Source organism: Melanotaenia boesemani, chromosome 1 (genome assembly GCF_017639745.1).
Source record: "Melanotaenia boesemani isolate fMelBoe1 chromosome 1, fMelBoe1.pri, whole genome shotgun sequence".
Lineage (NCBI taxonomy): Eukaryota > Metazoa > Chordata > Actinopteri > Atheriniformes > Melanotaeniidae > Melanotaenia > Melanotaenia boesemani.
Genome location: NC_055682.1, coordinates 20,192,147 through 20,210,967, shown reverse-complemented (window position 1 = coordinate 20,210,967; position 18,821 = coordinate 20,192,147). Strand labels below are relative to the sequence as shown.

Sequence of the window (18,821 nt, the reverse complement as noted above, 5' to 3'; positions counted from 1 at the left end):
TCTTTACTGAGCTTTAGACCCCAAATTGTGTCTGACATTCTTCTGCAAAATGTCCTGACACAAACTGAATTCCATTGTTTTAGATGCCAGCCAGTCATCAAGGTGGTGAGGTAGAAAAGCAGTCCCAGCATGGTGCCGCCTCCTCTTTCCTCCAGTGCCTTCCGTTTATTTGCAACAAACACCCCTTTTAATCAGTTCTTCTGGTGAATAGATAAAATTATGTTTCAACTAAATATAAAGATTTTTACAGGCGTTTTGATGTCTTTTTCACCTCTGAATTTTTGTGATCTTGCTGAGAATTCTGCAATACACAAACTCTCAGGAGGGGTAGCGTTAGGTTTGTAATATCCTAAACTGAAAAACTAGCTCTTTGTGAATATTTGGCTCTGCTAGCAATACTTCCTTTTCATCTTGAGCGAGACACCTGACTCAAAGTACATTATAGCACCAAAAGTACAGGTACATCTGACTTCACACACATGTACACTTTAATGACATTACATTCTTCATCTGTAGCGTTTCATATGGAGTTGGCCCAACATTTGCAGCAATAACAGCTTCAACTCTGCTTTCCACAAGGAGAAGTGTATTTATGACCATTCTTCCAATAAGGGCACAAGTGAGGTCAGGCCTGGCTGAGTCTCCTTCTTAAATCATCCCAAAGGTCATCCACTGGGTTGGAGTCATGACTCTGTGCAGGTCAGTAGAGTTCCTCCACACTAAACTCAGATAATCCATGTCTGCATGAACCTTATTTTGAACACGTGAATTCAATTATTTGAAGGACTGCCCCCATTTTTTTGGAAATATGTTGCTTTGGCCTCCCAACCTGTCCAGGGTGTACCACAACTCTGATGCTGCTGGGATAAACTCCAAACTCCAAACTCCTCCCCCTATAGATGGATGGCTAGTGTAGCTTACGAAGAAGCCAAGAATTCCCAAATTGTGATACCAGTGACGACTTTGGGTAAATAATTGGGTAAATATATAACGTAAAAAGCATAACTACATGCACTTTAAGTGTCATCATATTGTGTATGTCTAACATATGAAGCTAATTTTATAAGACATCCTGGTCACTCCAGAGATTCAAACCTTTTCTTGCAGCTTTACAAAATTTTAAAATATTGAAGGTACATTGCTTTACAGGTTCTCTTCAAAAAACATGTTTTAGTAGGTCACACTTTAAAAAGCCTCAGTCAGTGCAGTGGCTGTTATGCACAGAGGCTCTTAATTCCACCATGTTCCACTAAACCATTTTTTTTGGTTCAATTTGTTGCAGAGCCGTTTCAAGATAAATACATTTTAACATGTGATCACATAAGATATATGCTGCTTTTTTAAATCCATAAAATGTAAGAAAATAGTAAATCATAAAATCCCTTAACATTTTTTTTAATATTTTGTATATATAGATGGTTCATCCATACACCAACCAAAAGCTTGAGACCTTCACGATAAGTCCAATTGTACATGCTTCGATGATGCATCCACTTCCAGTGCTCATCAACACTTGTCTTGTAGCCATACTAAACACCAAGAGCATTCCTCTTTTTCTGAAACCAATGTTTCTGAGTTGCCCACAGATCCGCTCTGTAACCAGATGCATTATAACCAGCTGTTACAGAAGTCACTTGCAAAGTAACAGAGTTACAGCTGTTTTCAACTTAAATAGTCTTCAATTTAAAAAATTTGCAGTCTGATACAGAAGGCTAGGAGACCTGAACAATATGAAAGTGCTAGTCATTAATTTACAGATATCAGGCATCACATAGCGCTATGAATTATCCAATATGCTACATATGAATACAGCTGTTGATACCTTACAAATGCCTCTGGCTGTTTTTCAAGGCTACTTGAAAAATCAATAACCTTGGCTTTTATGTACATAAACATGAGCGTTTATGCAGAAAGTAACAGATTTCATCACTACCAGAGGTATAATCTTATCACGGCCGTTTGGCCACAGTGATAATGAAATATTTAGTCCCATTATCAATTCTGTTAATCCCCAAAATTTGTTTAAGTGGGAAGAAAGACAAAAGAGTTGCTGTCAAGGCATCCCACCACGCTGGGCTCCAGATGACAGCGTTGTTCAGAGCTTCTTGTCTCGCATCGTGCTCAAGTTCTTGGTTTGTTTTCCCCAGTCATTGGTTGCATTTTGGTTTCTTTCCCACATCTTCTGGTGCTATTTCCCATTTGACAGATTGAAGAATGACTGAGAAGAACCAGTTCTGGAACCACTACTTAAGGGAACAACACAAGCTTTTTTTTTCACTTCACTACAATCAGTCACAGAGTAATAAAAAGAAGAACAGACGACTCAATTCATTCCTGGAGCAGTGCCTCCAAAGTTGAAAGTAGATGGCACCACTGGAGCTGTGAACTTGTACCCGCCGTGTTTCTCGATCATCTTGGATTCTGTAATTTGATGACAAACAGCACTTCAGAAATCACAAATCGTTGTCTCTGAATTTAGTAAATTTTATTCATGGTTTCCATGCTGTCAGGTGAAGACAACATGAAATATTTCTGTACTTAATCATCCACACAAATCTTAACATTCATTCATTGATTATCTGTACTGCCTTGTCCATTACGAGGTGGAGGTAAGCTGGAGCCTATCCCTGCATTTTAACAGGTGAGAGGCAGGGTACACCCTGGATAGGTCACCAGTCCATCGCAGGGCCAACACAGAGAGACACAAACAACCACACACACACACAATACTAGGGAGAATTTAGAGTGACCAATTAACCCAACATGCATGTTTTTGGATGGTGGGAGGAAGCCGGAGTACCTGAAGAGAACCCACGCATACACAAGGAGAACATGCACAATGCTGAGAAAAGAAAAGTAGAAACAGACAAGCAATTTTAAATTTGGTCTACTCTGCTGTCCTCAGTTTAGGAGCTGAAGGTTTCCCAGGTTGCATAAAGACCTAGCAAACATCTTTCTGTAAAGGGACAGATCTACTGTCCCTTTGACCCAAGCTATTAACTTATGGTTCATTATGTTTTAAAATCAGACAAAACAAAAAAAAGAGCTAACAAGACAAACATCCAGAGATCTGAGCTAAGAAAGCACAACAGCAGCAGACTCCACGTGAGCAAAAGCAACAAGCAGTAAATATTGCAATTTTTAAAAAAAAAAATCTTTATTGAAAGACTCCAGTGTAGCATCAATGTTTCATTCATCTTGGCTGGTGCTCACCATGTGCCGCCCGCCTCTGATCTGCAAGTGTGCCGATGTCCTGAAGATGTTTGCCCTGTTCCTCATCAAGGCTTTGCGTTAGTGCCTGGTACCATGCAGGGTCACGGGTCTGGATGTCTGATCACAGAAAAGTTGGATCGATGATTCACACGTTTGACTCAATCACTTCATTTTGATGTGCAAGAGGACAACTAGCAAAACTACTGTCATGTCCATATCTTACTCTGTAGTATGGCTTTGAAGATCTGATACTCGTCAACTAAATTATCTTCATCATCTACGGCTGTAGTGTAGCCCTCGAGTGCCGTCTCCTCAGCGTCGTCCTCCTCCCAGTCTTCATCATCTCCATCCTCTCCTGCCTGCTTTGCAAGCATCTCCAGGTACTCCTGACCCTCCTCATCGATGTCATCTTCATCACTGCCCAGCTCAGCTATTCAAGTAAAAACAATCAGCAGCTCATTACTTTACTTACCAACCCTTGATATGGCAGGTTTAATCGTAAAAACATACCATTATCATCCTCATCTTCCCCATCTTCGTCATCATCTTCATCCTCATTCTCGTGCTCTGCTCGACAGGCGTATGCTCTCTTGAGACCACTGAAAAGTAGGATGGCTGCTGGAAGAAGCTGGCTAGCCACCTGGTTAACAGCCTGGGGCCTATGTTCGAGGTCAATGAGAGCGCAGAGTCCCAGAATGCACATCTTCCTGTCATGGAGGCTGTGAGAGGAGCAACGGGATCAAGTGGTTAGCATGAAATCTGATCAAACATGTACTGCCATAACTAATGCATAGGAACAATCATCCGTTTATTCTAATTTAGGGTTGCAGGGAAGCTGAAGCTGAAGCCATTCCTAGGAAGAATATAGAGTGACCAGTTAATAAGGGGTGCCCATGTCCGGTCCTCGAGAGCTACCATCCTGCAACTTTTAGATGCATCCCTTCTCCAACACACCTGAATGAACCAGGTTACCAGGGCTCTGCAGAGCTGAATAACATGTGATGAGGGAATTCAGCCATTTGATTCAGGTGTGTGACGACCTTGCAGTGAGGGTGTCGTGCTAACCACCACACCGTGCAGTTCCAGGAGTTGCAATTTCTTGTGGGCAGGCCCACTTCCTGCATACCAAGGAGGTGGACCCACCCTTATTGTTACTGTGACAATCACGAGACTACATGTTACATCATAGTTGTCAGGTTCCCCAGGATTGGACGAGAGCCTTTTCAGTTACCAGCTGACTAAGATTGAAAACAAGAATGTACATAATCAACATTACCTATTAAAAAAACCAAAACAAAAACAAAAAAAACCTTTGTGCAATAAATAAGACAAATAGGGGAAAAAAGGAAAAAAAAAACCCAACAAAAACTATGATCCACAATAGCAAACTACTAAGACATTGTTGTGAGTGAATTTGTTGTGAGTTTTTACGAGAGTGCACAGTCACAATGTCTGGGTCACCAAACTCACCTTAAGCTGGGCAAACAAAGATTATTGGACTGTTTTTGTCCCGATTTTCCCCCTTTCCTGACCAAGGATGGCAAACACCTGATTATCCTAAGTCTTATATTATCCTATAAGATTATCCTGTGGTCTGAAGTGTGTTAATAGCAAATTCATCCTTACAATCGGCTCCAAAATGGGTCGTGGCTGACAATCGGAAGTATTCAACATGTTCAATATTTACAACCAAAAATCTTGGTGTGTGTGGGGAAAGCTGACGACTTCTGAGTTGTAACTCTGGATTGTGATGTAGAACAAAACGTAGTCAATCCAGAGAGCAAGCTGACTGGGGAGCAGGGAAGGATATAAAGTCCGTGTTCACACTGTCTCCAGTCTTACTTTTTTCCAGTTCTGGATTTTTCTGTCTCGAGACCGCACATCATTACTTCATCATGTATGTCTTCTGCCATGCTGGGCGTTGCGTTTTCCGGTTGTTGCCATGGTTCTTCTTTGTTTTTCCTGGTTGTTGGTACGTTTCTTTTTCGTTTTTATTGGATCATGTTTGACCTCACAAGATTTCAGACTCAGAGGACTAGATTCTAGATCGGCTGCGGGACAGATTCGTTATGTGTGTGTTGTTCTGTGCTGAGATTATCACAGCACGTCACACACAGTATGAACAAAACTGTTAAATGTGTGATTTTTTTTTATCTTCATGTGTGCAGTCTCTAAAAGATAAACCTCTTCAGAATCTTATGTAACAGCCTTTACTGAACTAAACAAACTCACTAATATGCAAGGTCACATTACACGTTAACGTGATCATCCTTGCTCCATCTAGCCATTGATGTGGGGGTCCTTGGCATAAACACCAAGGACCCCTGCTTTTAATCTTTATAAAAACACCTAACCACATTGCTGGTGGAAACAAAATTGGAAAAAGTCTAGAACCAAACAGCAGCTGGGACACGAAGATCCAAGGTTTTGTCAGAAATGGCAACAGAAACATTGGGCTGCAATCTGTGACATTACCACCAGAGAACACAAAATCTGTACACAACCCCATTAATGTAAGGAGCAAAATGTTTTACTGGGGGGAATTACTGATTGATCAACCGCGTACTTTGCAACATGAAAAACAATATTTGTCTTACCCAAGGAAGCAGTCGACATCTTTCAGCCACTGAGTTATGAAGTGGTTAGTGATTGGCTCAGTGTTGTTGGGAAAGCGGAGATTCTCCAGAGTGTTGAGGAGAAGAGGGGGGCTGTAATAGAGTGCAGCAATGGCCACCTGCAGACACATAGTCCTCAGCTCGCTGGTCTTCACCTCCCGAGTCAAACGCTCCAATGCAGCAGCCACAAACAATGGTACAACCTGCAAAAACAAAGTTGAAATTATTCAACAACTAAATAAAATCAATGAATTGAACACAACATTGAGGTCTCTGTGCAATCAATATTAAATATACAGGCCTTGCTAGATCATTTGCATGAGTATACATCTTCATTAGACTCGGACCTGATCAATGCCACGGCCTTTGCATTGCAGAATGATCACCTCCAACATCTTGGCTGCATGGCACTCTGGGTCCTCACCTGGATCACCTGTCAGAACCTGTATAGTCACAAGCCAGTGTAAATCTCCTGATGCATGCTCTCTAACATAATTCATGGTAAGTAAAAAGGTTTGTAAAATATGTAGGATTAACTGCTGTGTTTACCTTTTTGCACATGCTGTAGATAATCTCCAGATATTTGGTGTCAGATAAGAGAGTGTCTGTATCAACGGTGACATAGTTGTGAAGGAGAGGCATCATATCTGAAACACAATGGATATGATTCACACAGCTGAAGCTGCAGCAAATTACTGTTTGTCTTTGAGTTGGGTTTAATTAAAAAGTCTTTATTTCTCACTGAAATGCCTTTTAACCTCAAATGTTAATTTGTCCTCTGAAGTGAGTACCTGTGAAATAATCAAAGCCATCTTGCTGGAAGACTTCATACACAAGTGGAAGAAGCTGCCACATCTGTGGCGACACCTGTTGGCAGGTCAGGCTATGAGCCAAGGACAGGATCTCCTCATAAAATTCTGAGAAAATAATTTGAGTGTTATTGGAAGCAAACATTGCTCTGTTTATTGTAAACAAGTCATCTCTAAAGCCAGCAGACTGAGTGGTTAAATGCAACAAGCTAGTGGAACACGGAGTCTCAGAAAGAGCTGATTCCTGCTTACCCAGAACATGTTGCTGCAGCACGGTGCCAATCACCTGCAGACAGATGCCCTCCAGCTGCTGAGTGATCTGCAACAAAGGGTAAAGCCAATGAGCATTTTGTAAATACAGAAAAAGTGAAATGGAACAAAATGCATGAATATCAAAGCTATTTTCCAGTCTTTATTGCATGTTCTCCATATAAAACCAATCCATCAAATGTATTAGATGATAGCATCATAACATTCAGATATGCACACTCAATGTGCTGCTGAGAAAGTGCTATCAGTTGAAACAAATCAAAGGCAGATTCAGAAACTAAACTTTAAACATGCAGTGATTTTGCAGTTAACAGTCTCCTCTACAATGACAATGGCTTTCGTCCCTGTAATTGATGTGTGTACTTCATTCAATGAATAGTTTAATTAATCCACTGATAAAATAAATATTCCTCTTCTGTTGAGCAAAGGAAAATACATTTATAGTCAAATCCTCAGAGTGCTGGGCCATTACACAATCAAAAATCCTCAGCGCATATTCAAATCTAATGATTCTTTGGCTTTGAGCAGCAGTAGGCTTGTGCATCAGTAGACATGGTGGCAGCATGCCCCAGCCCTATTTCTAGCGTCTACCTCAGTCTCTGAGTCATTTTGAACATTGTGAGAACAGAGCGCATTACCAGGAGCTGGTGGGTGGCTCAAGTGTGTTGGCAGGAACCCTGCAGCAGACCAGAGCTGCTTCAGCAGAGGAAGTGGCAGCGAGATGAACAATCAGCCAGGAGTGTGTCCACATGCATGCATGTGTTGGCAGCACACTTTATGGATATATTGCTAACCTCTTTGTGGTCCTCAACCACACTGAGTAATGTGTCAATGGTGTTGAGGATGCCCATAGCAGTCACAGCCTTGTCATCCCCTCCCTCTTCGTCAGGTCCCGTTTGGATCACCTGGTTGAATGTCATGGCCTGTCAGAGAGCAAATGTTATTACACTGTGTTCAAATATTGTGTGTGTGTGTGTGTGTGTGTGTATGTATGTATGTATGTATGTATGTATGTATATATATATATATATATATACACACACACACACACACAAGTGATGCAAATCATTTTCCATTATTAAGTTTCCTATTGGGATCACAGTTCTCATTTATAGCAGGGGAAGGGGAGTTGTTTGGCCAATGAGGAGTGGCATCTTGTGAAATTATGGCAACGTGTGACCTCTACCGTGACTACACTCACCAAGTGCTGTGTCATCTCCACTGCAATTGGAGTGACCTCCTCACTGTATTCGCAGATCATCTTCTGTATGACATTGGTCAGGTCGTCATTCTCCGTCTCCCTGACAATGTGCAGGAGTGCCTGCATCACTGGCCGAATGAATGGGGTGATGTATTCTTTGGCTAAAGGACAACATAAAACCTAGATTAGACACCTACTCAATAACACTTCACAAAAAAAAGAAAGAATGTAATGAACAAGCAAACTGAACTGCGTGAATTCGTTTACTCACCTTTCTCCTGGTTGCTGATGAGAACCTGCAAGGCGATGGCAGCCTCCACCTTAACTGGCATCTCGTTGTCATTGATGAGACAAAGGCGCGTTAGCTCAAGAGCCGTCTGCAGGTTCTGATCACTTTTGAACTTCACCTCACAGAAGTAATGCAGCACCCAGCAAGCCTATAAGAAATCACACAACGCATTAGAGCAAGCGAAGAAATAAACTAAAATGATACTCTAACATTACAAGCCACTTCATTTAGTGTAGCTATCACGAAATCTGGTGGTCATTGCTCACCCTGGCTCTCATGTAGCCCAGTTCACTGCGGAACAGGGGGAAGACGTGATTCTGCAACATGAACTCCATCTGGTCTTTGTAGATCTTTTTCTGTCAGAAGAAATAACAACAGTCTACTTTACCACAGCAAGAAAATACTTGACATTTACTATTTTCAAAGATCCTCTTATCGATGCTCAGTACTTCCTGGGAAGATGTTGATTTAAATGTGGTAAAAGCTTTTTCAACAACTTTAAAGCCTCCAAATATTTGTCCTAAAGAAGTTAAATAATAAAACTGATATCAGATAAATGGCTAACAGGTATCTCGACCCCATACCTAAACCAACTTAATCTCTTGCACCAGTTGGGGACTATAATCTACCCGTGCTTATGACGTGGGGCAGATGGGCAAATAGCCTACCTGCACCTTTTCCTTTACAAATATTCATTCATGTTTCTCAGAGAGCATTAGAACTGCAGCCATTTTATGCTCTACGCAAAAGACGGATACAGAGCATTTTGTCCATCTTCTGCATCCTTAACATGCATAATTTAGTTCGTTTTTGGGGCCCTTGTGTATCCGTACCCTAATGGAACCACCACAGGGGCAGTGTTGAGCAGTATAGTTGATGTAAGGAACAAATACATCCTGGTGGCCACTTCTTTAACGGCTGCACAGACCACCTCCATCTACTGCGGTACATCCTTTCAAGTCTCTTAGAATGTAGATCAGCACAATTTCCTCCACTGACACTATGTTTTGCATGGTCTAAAACTGACGTAAGTTGTAGCTGAACTCTGCACTACCCTCTAACGGATGCATTGGCTAACAACCATGACTACGTAAGGAAGACAACTGCAGAAGGTGCAGCTCAAACAAGCCTGCTGAAAGCACAGCTTACCTTCAGCAGGATTTCAGCCAGAGAACCTATCATGTGTAGGGCACCATCCTTTTTCCTGGGGTCAGAGACGGGATCAGTGAGAATCTGATAACAGAAGCCCATTGTCTTTTGAAGAACCTAAACAAAGCAGAAATGAAATGTTGTATTATTTCTTTAAATCTGAATATGAACATAGGGATGGATATATACAAAGAGGATTTTGAAGACAAAATATATTTGTTCAAATTCCTAAATTACTCAATACAAAAGCAAAGCTGGGAGAACAAAAGAAATTGTCAACTCACTTCTTTTCTCTTGTTGCAGGCAGTGAAGAGGAGAGTCTGAGCTGCTGTTGTTGGAGAGATGAAGTCTTCAAATACGTCTAAGGAGATGAAACATATTGGAGAATGGGTAGTCATTGCATGAGTTGCATTCCTTTCTAGATTACAGGACTTTCTCCAACTTTCTCTGCTTACCAAACTTCATGCGGATGTACTCGTATGGATCCTCCTGCCACAGCTCCTCATCGGAATCTGTGTAACACATGAGGGGGAAAACCACATCCTGAATGATGCCCTGAAAACAAAGAGTCAAATGAGAATACATTAACACAGAGACCCATGAGATCACATGTTGTAAAAGTGCTAAAACTGAGCCATAAAATGAGCGACAACTGCACAGAATTTTAAAAAATGCTTCAGGTAAGGTTTTCCACATTGTGGTAACATCAGGAGAAAATGAAAACTGATCAGAAAACGGTAATCAATCGTCAGGCAGGACACACAATCTTACACTGCTTTTGATAAACATACTAAAACAAAACAAAAACATTTTATTTCAACATTTATTTCTGTTCCCTTTTTTTTTTTTTTTTTTTTTACCTGGATGTGTGGTTTAAGATTTTTCCATGTCAGAGCGTGTGCTATTCCCTGGTTAATGTAGTTGAGAGTCTGCTGGAGTACTCTGGGAGCCACATATTGCTTTTCCTTGTACTGGTATAAGACTTTCAGGAGCACCTAGTTGACAAATGCACACAAAAAAGTTTTGTTTTTCTTTAATGCGCTTGTCAATAATCATTTCTCAGCCTGACTGGGGAGCTACTGCTTACATTTTGGCCTCTGTAATTTTACCTGCTGTGCAGCAACTGCATATTCCTTTAGGAAAAGTTCAGCAAACTCTGCATACTCTTTGGTTGTGTTGCCTGGGCTTCCATACCTGCAAACAAGGTTCAGGCAGTTAAACATGCCTGTACTACTTTATTTAGCAAGTTAAGGGATAAATTATTGCATTTTCACCTCTCAAACAGGCGAGCCAAGATGTGAAGCGCCCACTTCTTACATTTCCACCATGGCAGCTCAGGCCGCTCATCCTCATCTATCTGCATTGTCTCCTGCACAAACAAAACAACAGAACTGTTGCTTGTTCAAGCATTTAAAACCAGAGCATTTGTAATACCAGGCTATGTTAAAAAACTTCTAAATTTATATCTCCTTACTGGGGGCACGTCTCTGTCCACCACAGTCTTCAGGATCTCCATCCACTCTGTCAGGTTCTGTCTGTTAATGAGCTCCAGAGGGAGGTTGTACTGGGAGAAAAGAAGAAAGTCAGGTATTTAGAAACATGCATCCCAAATAACACTGACTTGGTTGAACAAAACAAAATTATTGTGCTGTAGTGATAAACTACCTGGAAGAGGGCATAGAGGATTTTGAAGATCTGTTTTTGTATGAGGACAGAGTCACTGGAGTGGTCTGGGAGCAGCTGGATGAAGCGTTCTTTCATCATGGGCATGAAGATGTGCATGGCAGCCACAAGAGGTTGACGCTCTTCTGGTTTCTTATATCTTTTTTCAGACACAAATACAATGTTAACTTCATGGTGTATGTTTCACAAGAACATGAAGAACAATTAAGATAAGGAAGAAGAAGAAAAAAAAAGAAAGACTGAGAGCTCTGTCTTACTCATAGTTTTTGACAAGCTGGTAAAGGCAGAGCAGGATGCCCAGCCATCCTCCACTGTTGTCTGACTGCAGGTAGAAGCCGATCTTGTCCACAATGGCCGTCCACTTGCCAGGATAGTCATGTTTGATCATGTGGTGGATACATGTTGTGAGCTGGACCCTATCAAGTTCAAAAGGGCAGTTTTTAAACTGGCCGACTTTGACAATGAAAGAATGAGTAGTAAACAGCTCTGGTTTAAGCTAAGCTAAGCTAGCAGGGTACGTGTAAATACCTGATGCGCTCGGGGGAGTGGATGATGGCCTCCACTATGTTGTCTCGGATAAACTGCCTGTCCTCCTCAGGGATGTTATTAACATGCGTCTCTGTGCCTGAACCGTCTCCATCACTCCAGTGCTGGGTTATCATGTTCTTAAGATAAATCACACCTAGACAGAAAAGCAACAGAAACTTTAGCGTTGTGAAACTGATTAAAGTGCACAAGCTAAAGCTGAAATTAACCTAAATCAATTCATAAATTACAAAAAAAAGAAACTTGTAAAAGAAATCCATTAATAAATGTTAGAAATAGGGGAGGTAAACAAGCTTAATGACATACAAGCGTAATTGATTTTTACTGTAGATTACATGGAAAAATATGAACATAATATGAAAAATGTTGGATGTCCGTTGGATTTATTTATGGTTTGACATAACTAAAAAATAGTGGGGAAAAGTTTGTTTGGTTACCTGAAGGATACAGAATGAATTTTATCAAACAGAAGCACCCTGAATCGTAAGGTAGACAAGGTGGCACACCCTATTTTACAGTAGGGTTTAAACTATGGACGGGCGTTATTAGTGATTTTCAAAGCCGACAACTCAGACCGATTAAATTTGATTAGTCGGCTACTGGTATTTTATCCCAGTGGGTCTAGTTTTCCCAAAATATTCGGCAAAGATTAGTAAAACAAGTCCAACTTCAAAGAGAAAGTTTTTAAAAGTTGGCCGATTTATGACCCAACCCTTAAACCGGCTGCAAATGACAGAAGGTTTATTCAGTGGGAAAGGCAGGGGGTTACACCTTCAACAATGGTTTTCAACGAAGATATTCAGTGTAGGGAACGGCTGACCTTCAAAGTTTTTTATTTTTCTAACTGATGCTCTCTGGGAGGAATGGAACACACATATTGCATTTTAGTGATTCATGCTATTTGTATAATGTCTGTGCTCCCCGGACAAGCATTTCTTTTTATTTCTAACACCCCAGGGTTTTCTCCAGGATTTTTTTTTAAACTGTAGGGGAGGGCTTTTCTACCCCCCACTAGGTTTTTTATGAGACTTACTTAGTGAATAAAGCTGAGGTGCTGAGAAAGTATGACAATGTATGCACCACATTTGGCATTTAAAAACCAGGATGACGACGCGTGCACAACCCTGCCCTACCACAGACGAATTTTCATGTTAAGTATGAAATAACCAGGCCAATTGTTCATTGCACACAAAGACAGACCCCCACAGTAATTCCCACCCTATCGTGGACAAAGCTTCTGGTGAAGTATGAATTGAACAGACTAAAACTAACTTTTTTCTTGGTACTGAGGCCAAGTAGTAAGAAGTTTTCACTTCTCATGGAACATGCAATAATTACTCTGCTCTTTGCAGCTACTCAAGTGGCAAGTGAAAGGAAGTTTTACTAGTTTGTTTTTCAAATTAAAGTTATTTGCAAGGCAGTGTCACATTTCCTAAATAAAATTTCACTCTTATTATGGTTAGTAAATGTGCGCAAATATAGACTTCATGTTCATATGGATCCATTCATATAATATAATTTACATTTGGAACATCTGGGAAGGGAAAAAAAAAAAAAAATCTTAATTATGAAAGCATGTTGGCTTTTATTTTGCCGTGGCGATGAGCCACGATCATTTAAATGTAGTAGAAATCCTGGATTCTGTGAGCTCTAGTGTCCAGTAGGTAGATGAGAAAGTGCATCGGGGAGATGCTGGGACTGAACCTGCGCTGTCCGCATCAAGAAGCTGTACCCTCTCTCCATGGGGTGGGGCTGCCCTTCTAGACGAGCTAACCACCGCGCCCACAAACGGTGTTCAGCTACAACAAAACTGGTTGTTTTCCGTCATTTTTCCGTCTGGTCTTTTTGCTCCTGAAGCGCAACATTTCCGTGATGGTTTAGTAACCGTGCTGGTATGTTGCCTCCACTGTCTGAAAAAGCTGTTAAACTTGAAACTCTGCTCTAAACTGAAGAACTGTGATACTTATTGGTGAAGCTTGTAGTAAAAACATTCCGAGCTAAACAGGCAGTTTCTCATAGTTAACCGTTTTTGCTCTGACCGCCTCGCTCTGAAGTCATGTGCATTTCTCTCTAGCGTGCTGTTAAAGGGACATCATTCTTTTAACAACAGTTCCGCATCTCTGTGTAATGAGACCTAACGCCTACAAACAAAAACAATCCAGTGGTAAAAATAGCAGCTGACTTTGTGCGTGTTCTGACTAGTCGTGCACATCCCTATTATGAACACAACTAAATACACTATTTTCGATCTTAAAATTCTTAGCTTTAATACAGCTCCCATCCATCATTAAGGCCACATTCAAAGCAGAAGTTCAAATTCAGAACCACCTGAAACTGAAGCAACAACACAGCTAAATTCTTCCATCTATAGTTCAATAGTTTTGAATGTGGCACCAGAGTGTTAGCTGATTTCACATCTACAGTGTGGGGCTGCATTCAGCTCTGTGGCGTGCAGGGAGTGGCATTTGACCAAGCAGATATATTAAAGGGCAGGCATCAGACTGCTGACACAAATGTCTATGGCGCTAGCGAGGCGATCATAATCCAGTCTATCAATGCTGACAGAGCATAAGCCCCTTCCTTTCTACCTATGACCACCAATCCACATGGCCTAAAAGTTACTCTTTTAGATGCATGGACTTAAAAAAACATTACTTCGTAAATGTTCAAATCAATATCATGGCAGCAAGATTAACACATGAGAAATGTAAGGGAAAAATTTTTTATAGAAAAACAGATTTAAAATTTAAACAAATAATTTAACCACCAGACTCCACTGTATTAATTTAGAAGTAGTAGTCAACTAGCTCATTCTGCACATCCCACCAGCAAACTTCAACACAACTCAAAGCCACAATCTAATGATTTCTAGAGACAGCTGGCTGTGAATCAGCCTCCATCGATGCACCTGGTCAATCACTTCCTGCAAAATTATGTAACAGCTTGAACATCGCTTTAAAACACCGTCAGATATGTTGTACAGATGGAAAAGTATTTATTGCACCAAACAGCAGCTATATACCAAGAAGGTGAGGACACAATGGTTGGATTTCTATTCATGAGGTATTTTATAACTTTTGTCAAGATTAAAACTTTTACATTGTTTGTTCACTTAAAACCTTCCTTTCAAAGCATTATTTAAAGCAAAACCATTTATATTTAACCAACTCTGTGTGCATGCCACCTCATTTTGGCAATAAAAAAGTGTGACTCATGTATCACTGCTGAATTACTTTGATAAAAACCTTTTATGCAACTCCTTGTTCTCTTGGGTTCATGGACAATACTTAGTTCATTTCTCACAATGTCATTTTTTATTAAAATGCAAGACCAAAGTCAGTAACTTGGAGGAAATTATATTGTTTTAGAGCACCAGGAATCTGACCAACACTATTAATTCTTATGAAGAAAAAAAAAATCTTTATTTTGCAACAAGATGTGTTAAATCCTTTAGAAAAACTTGACGTTCACATGTCACATTTTAGCCTCACCTGCTTGCCTGACAGGCAGATCCAGCTGATCAGACATGGTGACACGCAGCAGAGTGGACACAAAGTTTACCTGGGTGTGACCCTGTAAGTCAGAAAGGAGGACACCTGAGTTTTTTTTATTATTATTATTTTTCAAACAGCTTTAAGTCATATTTGTTTAAACACAGCTACTGAAAAACATTACAAGAACATGAGCAATCACCCAAACTGAGATTTTTTTGGACCATGTTTAAAAATGACATAAAAGATACTGGGCGGCATCATTTTTATAACACCAAATTATAACTACTCAAAATAAATCATAAACTCGGCTCAATATTGAGTCACTCAAAAAGCTTTGTGAGATGTCCAAGTTATAAGTAATGTTAGTTAATAAATCTCTTGTCAATGCAGAAAATATCACTGGGATGCATCTAATAAAACAGCTCTATGATAAATGGCTCTTACAGCACAATCTAAATATTTTCAGCCTCTACTTTTTATTAAAATATCCTTAGACATTTAATACATTAGCAAAACCTTGAAACAATTTTCAGCTGGCAATTTTCAAAAAAAAAAAAAAAAAAAAAAAAAAAAAAAGAGTTTGACTGAGCAGGGAACCGCACATAAACTAAAAAAACTCACTCAATCCTCCTCCAAAGACATTTGTTGCACTTTAAACACCACTAAAATAATTTCAGGCAGCAGTGGGAGAATACTCTCAGCTGTGCCATTCAAGTGAACCATCAGCATCAATGCATGTGTGGGTGTAAGAAGCCCGGAGCACAACCAAAAATAAATATTTGTCTACTTGACAAAAGCATAACATACTGAACAATTGTGCCATGATTTCAATTATCACTTTAATATTAAAAAAGATGTACAGGACCACCAATGTAGAATAGCAAAGCTACAAAAGGTTTTGACAAGACGGACTACCACAAAGTAGACCTCAATGCAATTCCTTCATTTAGGCGCTAAATAAATGATTGGTTGAGACCATTCTCATTATTACTACGAAGCACATGTTTCTACTAGGTTTGTGGATTGCTACTTTTTGGTAGTGACAGTTACCTGGCCTATGAGGTTAGTTGGCTTACCCGCCTCCTCCTCATCACTCTGGTCTTTAATCTACTGAACAGAATTTTAATGATTTTAAAATGGCATAAAAACCCAGCCGGGAAATGCCAAACATTTTGTTTTGGTTAAACAATCTTTCCCCATGTTGGGTGGTTGTTTAAGTACATAGTCATGCTGTTCAGTGTTTCTGGTCAAGGTTTTCCTCTAAAATCTTAATTTGGTCGTCTTTATCAAGAATTGTTGAAAAAAATCACTATAAAAGCTTTGCTGATTAATCTAAATAATGTTGTTACAGACATCTCAAGTCAGATACTGCACAATGTCAGGCTTAAGGTGCTGACAAGGGAGGACTTCACTTGACCCAGACTTACTCAACCTCTATGGTGGGATTATTTTTTAGGAACTATTTTTTGGCCAATTCCACTTAAGGAAAGAGAGCAAAAGATTTAAACCCCTAGCATATAATCTCCTGTCAAGCATTGAGAGAAGAATGTAATGCTTGGTGCTTAGAAAGACCTTTTACCTTGATCAGGACCAGATCAGATAAATGAACTCATATAGTGGTCAATAAATAATTAACAGAAGAATATCTGCGTTTTGGAGTGACCCATCTAGACTAGAGTGATGGCCTGGAAACCTTCCAAAGACAAAGGCTTTAAGATGGTAGTGGGGTGGGGGACGAGTAAAGTCCAAAATCCCACACACGTACACAAAGCATGTTATAAAAATGTAAACACCTACAATGTGTCATCATAGCCTAACAAAATGTCATGTCATTATGGGTTATTTGTCTTTTATACTGTCTCTAGTTCTGTTTAAACAAGAAAATTCCACAGGATAAGTAATAATCACAATAAAGAGGCCTGAGTGTGAAGATTTAGGGGCTTAGATGTAAATTAATCAGTAATAATAGCACCATATAAAGACAATTTCATGTCTTAAAAGTTTCAACGGGGGTTGTATTTAATGATAGGCATTTATCGTGACGCAGTTTCAGTTGTATTATTATGAGGCTAAAAGAAGGATAGACAACTGTCGGATGAGGTACTTGAACTCAAACTACAAGCTCATTTTAAGCTTACATAATTCTGTCAATTAGTTTTAAGATATGTATTATATAAGACTTGGGCTTTAAAACAGCTAGATAATAAAGCTTTTAATTCGTTGTTTAACATTGTTTTCAGCTCAGGGCATATCACAGTGACACGTGAGCAGCAGCTATGGAGCAGCGCTATGGAAGCTCATCCAACAAGTAGCCAAGTTAGCTAGTTGACATTAGCCGCACAGCTAAACATCCTGCTGTTGCGTCCCCTAACTAGGGCTTATCCCTCATTCCTTTAATTCCACTTGTAATTTAACCAACTACCCATACGATTTTAGTTTTATCGTCAGTTTTGATACTGAATTTACCAGTAAGAAATTACTAAGAGACAAGCTAAGAGTCATCTACAGTAAGGAAGGAATGCTAGCTTGTTTCGCATTAGCAACACAGCTGGCTCAAGATGAAGCTAGTGATGGGTACTGGCACGCGAGAGTCAACGCAGTTACAAAAGCGCCAGTTAGTTTGTGCTTGTGTCTCTACAGTGGTGATAGGTGTCAGGGAGGTAATACATACTATGTAAGTCCAGAGGAATTTCGCATTTCATCTTTCAATATAAAGCCAGCAGAACTCAGTTTGCGTGATCGCACCATCTTTATGTTGTTAATGGCCGAGGCCCGAACCGAGACCGCGCCACAACTGACATTACCACGAACAGCTAATCTAAACTTTTACCTCGTTCAGCTGTCGCTCCGCAGCTTCCCGCAGATTGGGGTCCATCGTACCCCTAAGGGCCTCGACCAAAGACTCGGGATCCATCACGAAAACTCTGTTTACGGCTCGGATTTTAATATTTCAGAGGTCTATCAATTCCCAGTCACTGCGCACATGGACGCACAGCTCTCCGGTTACCCGGCGCGAAAGGAAGCAGTGAATGAAGTACCCGGATAGATCAGCGCCAAATTAGTGCAATACGAACATCCGGCTGCAACTGCATCATTATGGGAGTTGTAGTTTCAAGCCATTTTAGGGTCTTTATGTAACCCATTCTGTGTTATATATCATGTATGCCATAGTGATTATTTTATATCTGTCTGTGTATATATTTGTATCATGTGGTCTATTGTGATAGAATTTATTATTTTACATATTTCCTTTAGTCATTTGTGGACATGTTTTGGTTGTTTTAAATGTGCTAAATTTGTGGCAAATCATATGTCTCATTTTGGCTGTTTTGTGATTTTTTTCAGGGTAATTTAGCATTTTTTTAAAAATGCTGCTTCTGCTCATAATTCGTTATTCTGATATCATGGTAATCTGTTTTGAGGTTTTTTGTATTTAATTTGATCAGTGCTTCATAATATATTGTTCACATTGACAGTGATCATTTTCTATCTCTTTCTCTATTTGCAATCACTTTGCATTTCTTTAATGATTATTTTGTGTCTCAATTTGGA

General features: G+C 40.0%; 1 protein-coding gene across 1 annotated transcript; it reads right to left on the bottom strand.

The window, feature by feature from the left end:
* Window positions 1–1,379: 1,379 nt before the first annotated feature.
* ipo7 (importin 7) lies at window positions 1,380–18,302 on the bottom strand. Its single transcript, XM_041969228.1, has 25 exons — window positions 18,100–18,302; window positions 15,267–15,348; window positions 11,758–11,911; window positions 11,487–11,645; window positions 11,212–11,368; window positions 11,021–11,110; window positions 10,821–10,915; window positions 10,656–10,740; window positions 10,407–10,541; window positions 10,002–10,101; window positions 9,831–9,907; window positions 9,547–9,663; window positions 8,664–8,753; window positions 8,380–8,545; window positions 8,109–8,269; window positions 7,702–7,830; window positions 6,890–6,956; window positions 6,620–6,745; window positions 6,378–6,475; window positions 6,176–6,271; window positions 5,811–6,031; window positions 3,724–3,932; window positions 3,437–3,643; window positions 3,214–3,330; window positions 1,380–2,421 (listed from the first exon to the last, which is right to left on the bottom strand). Exons 1-25 carry the CDS (start codon window positions 18,181–18,183, stop codon window positions 2,324–2,326), a joined length of 3,120 nt encoding a protein of 1,039 aa, XP_041825162.1. The 5' UTR covers window positions 18,184–18,302; the 3' UTR covers window positions 1,380–2,323.
* Window positions 18,303–18,821: the final 519 nt, after the last annotated feature.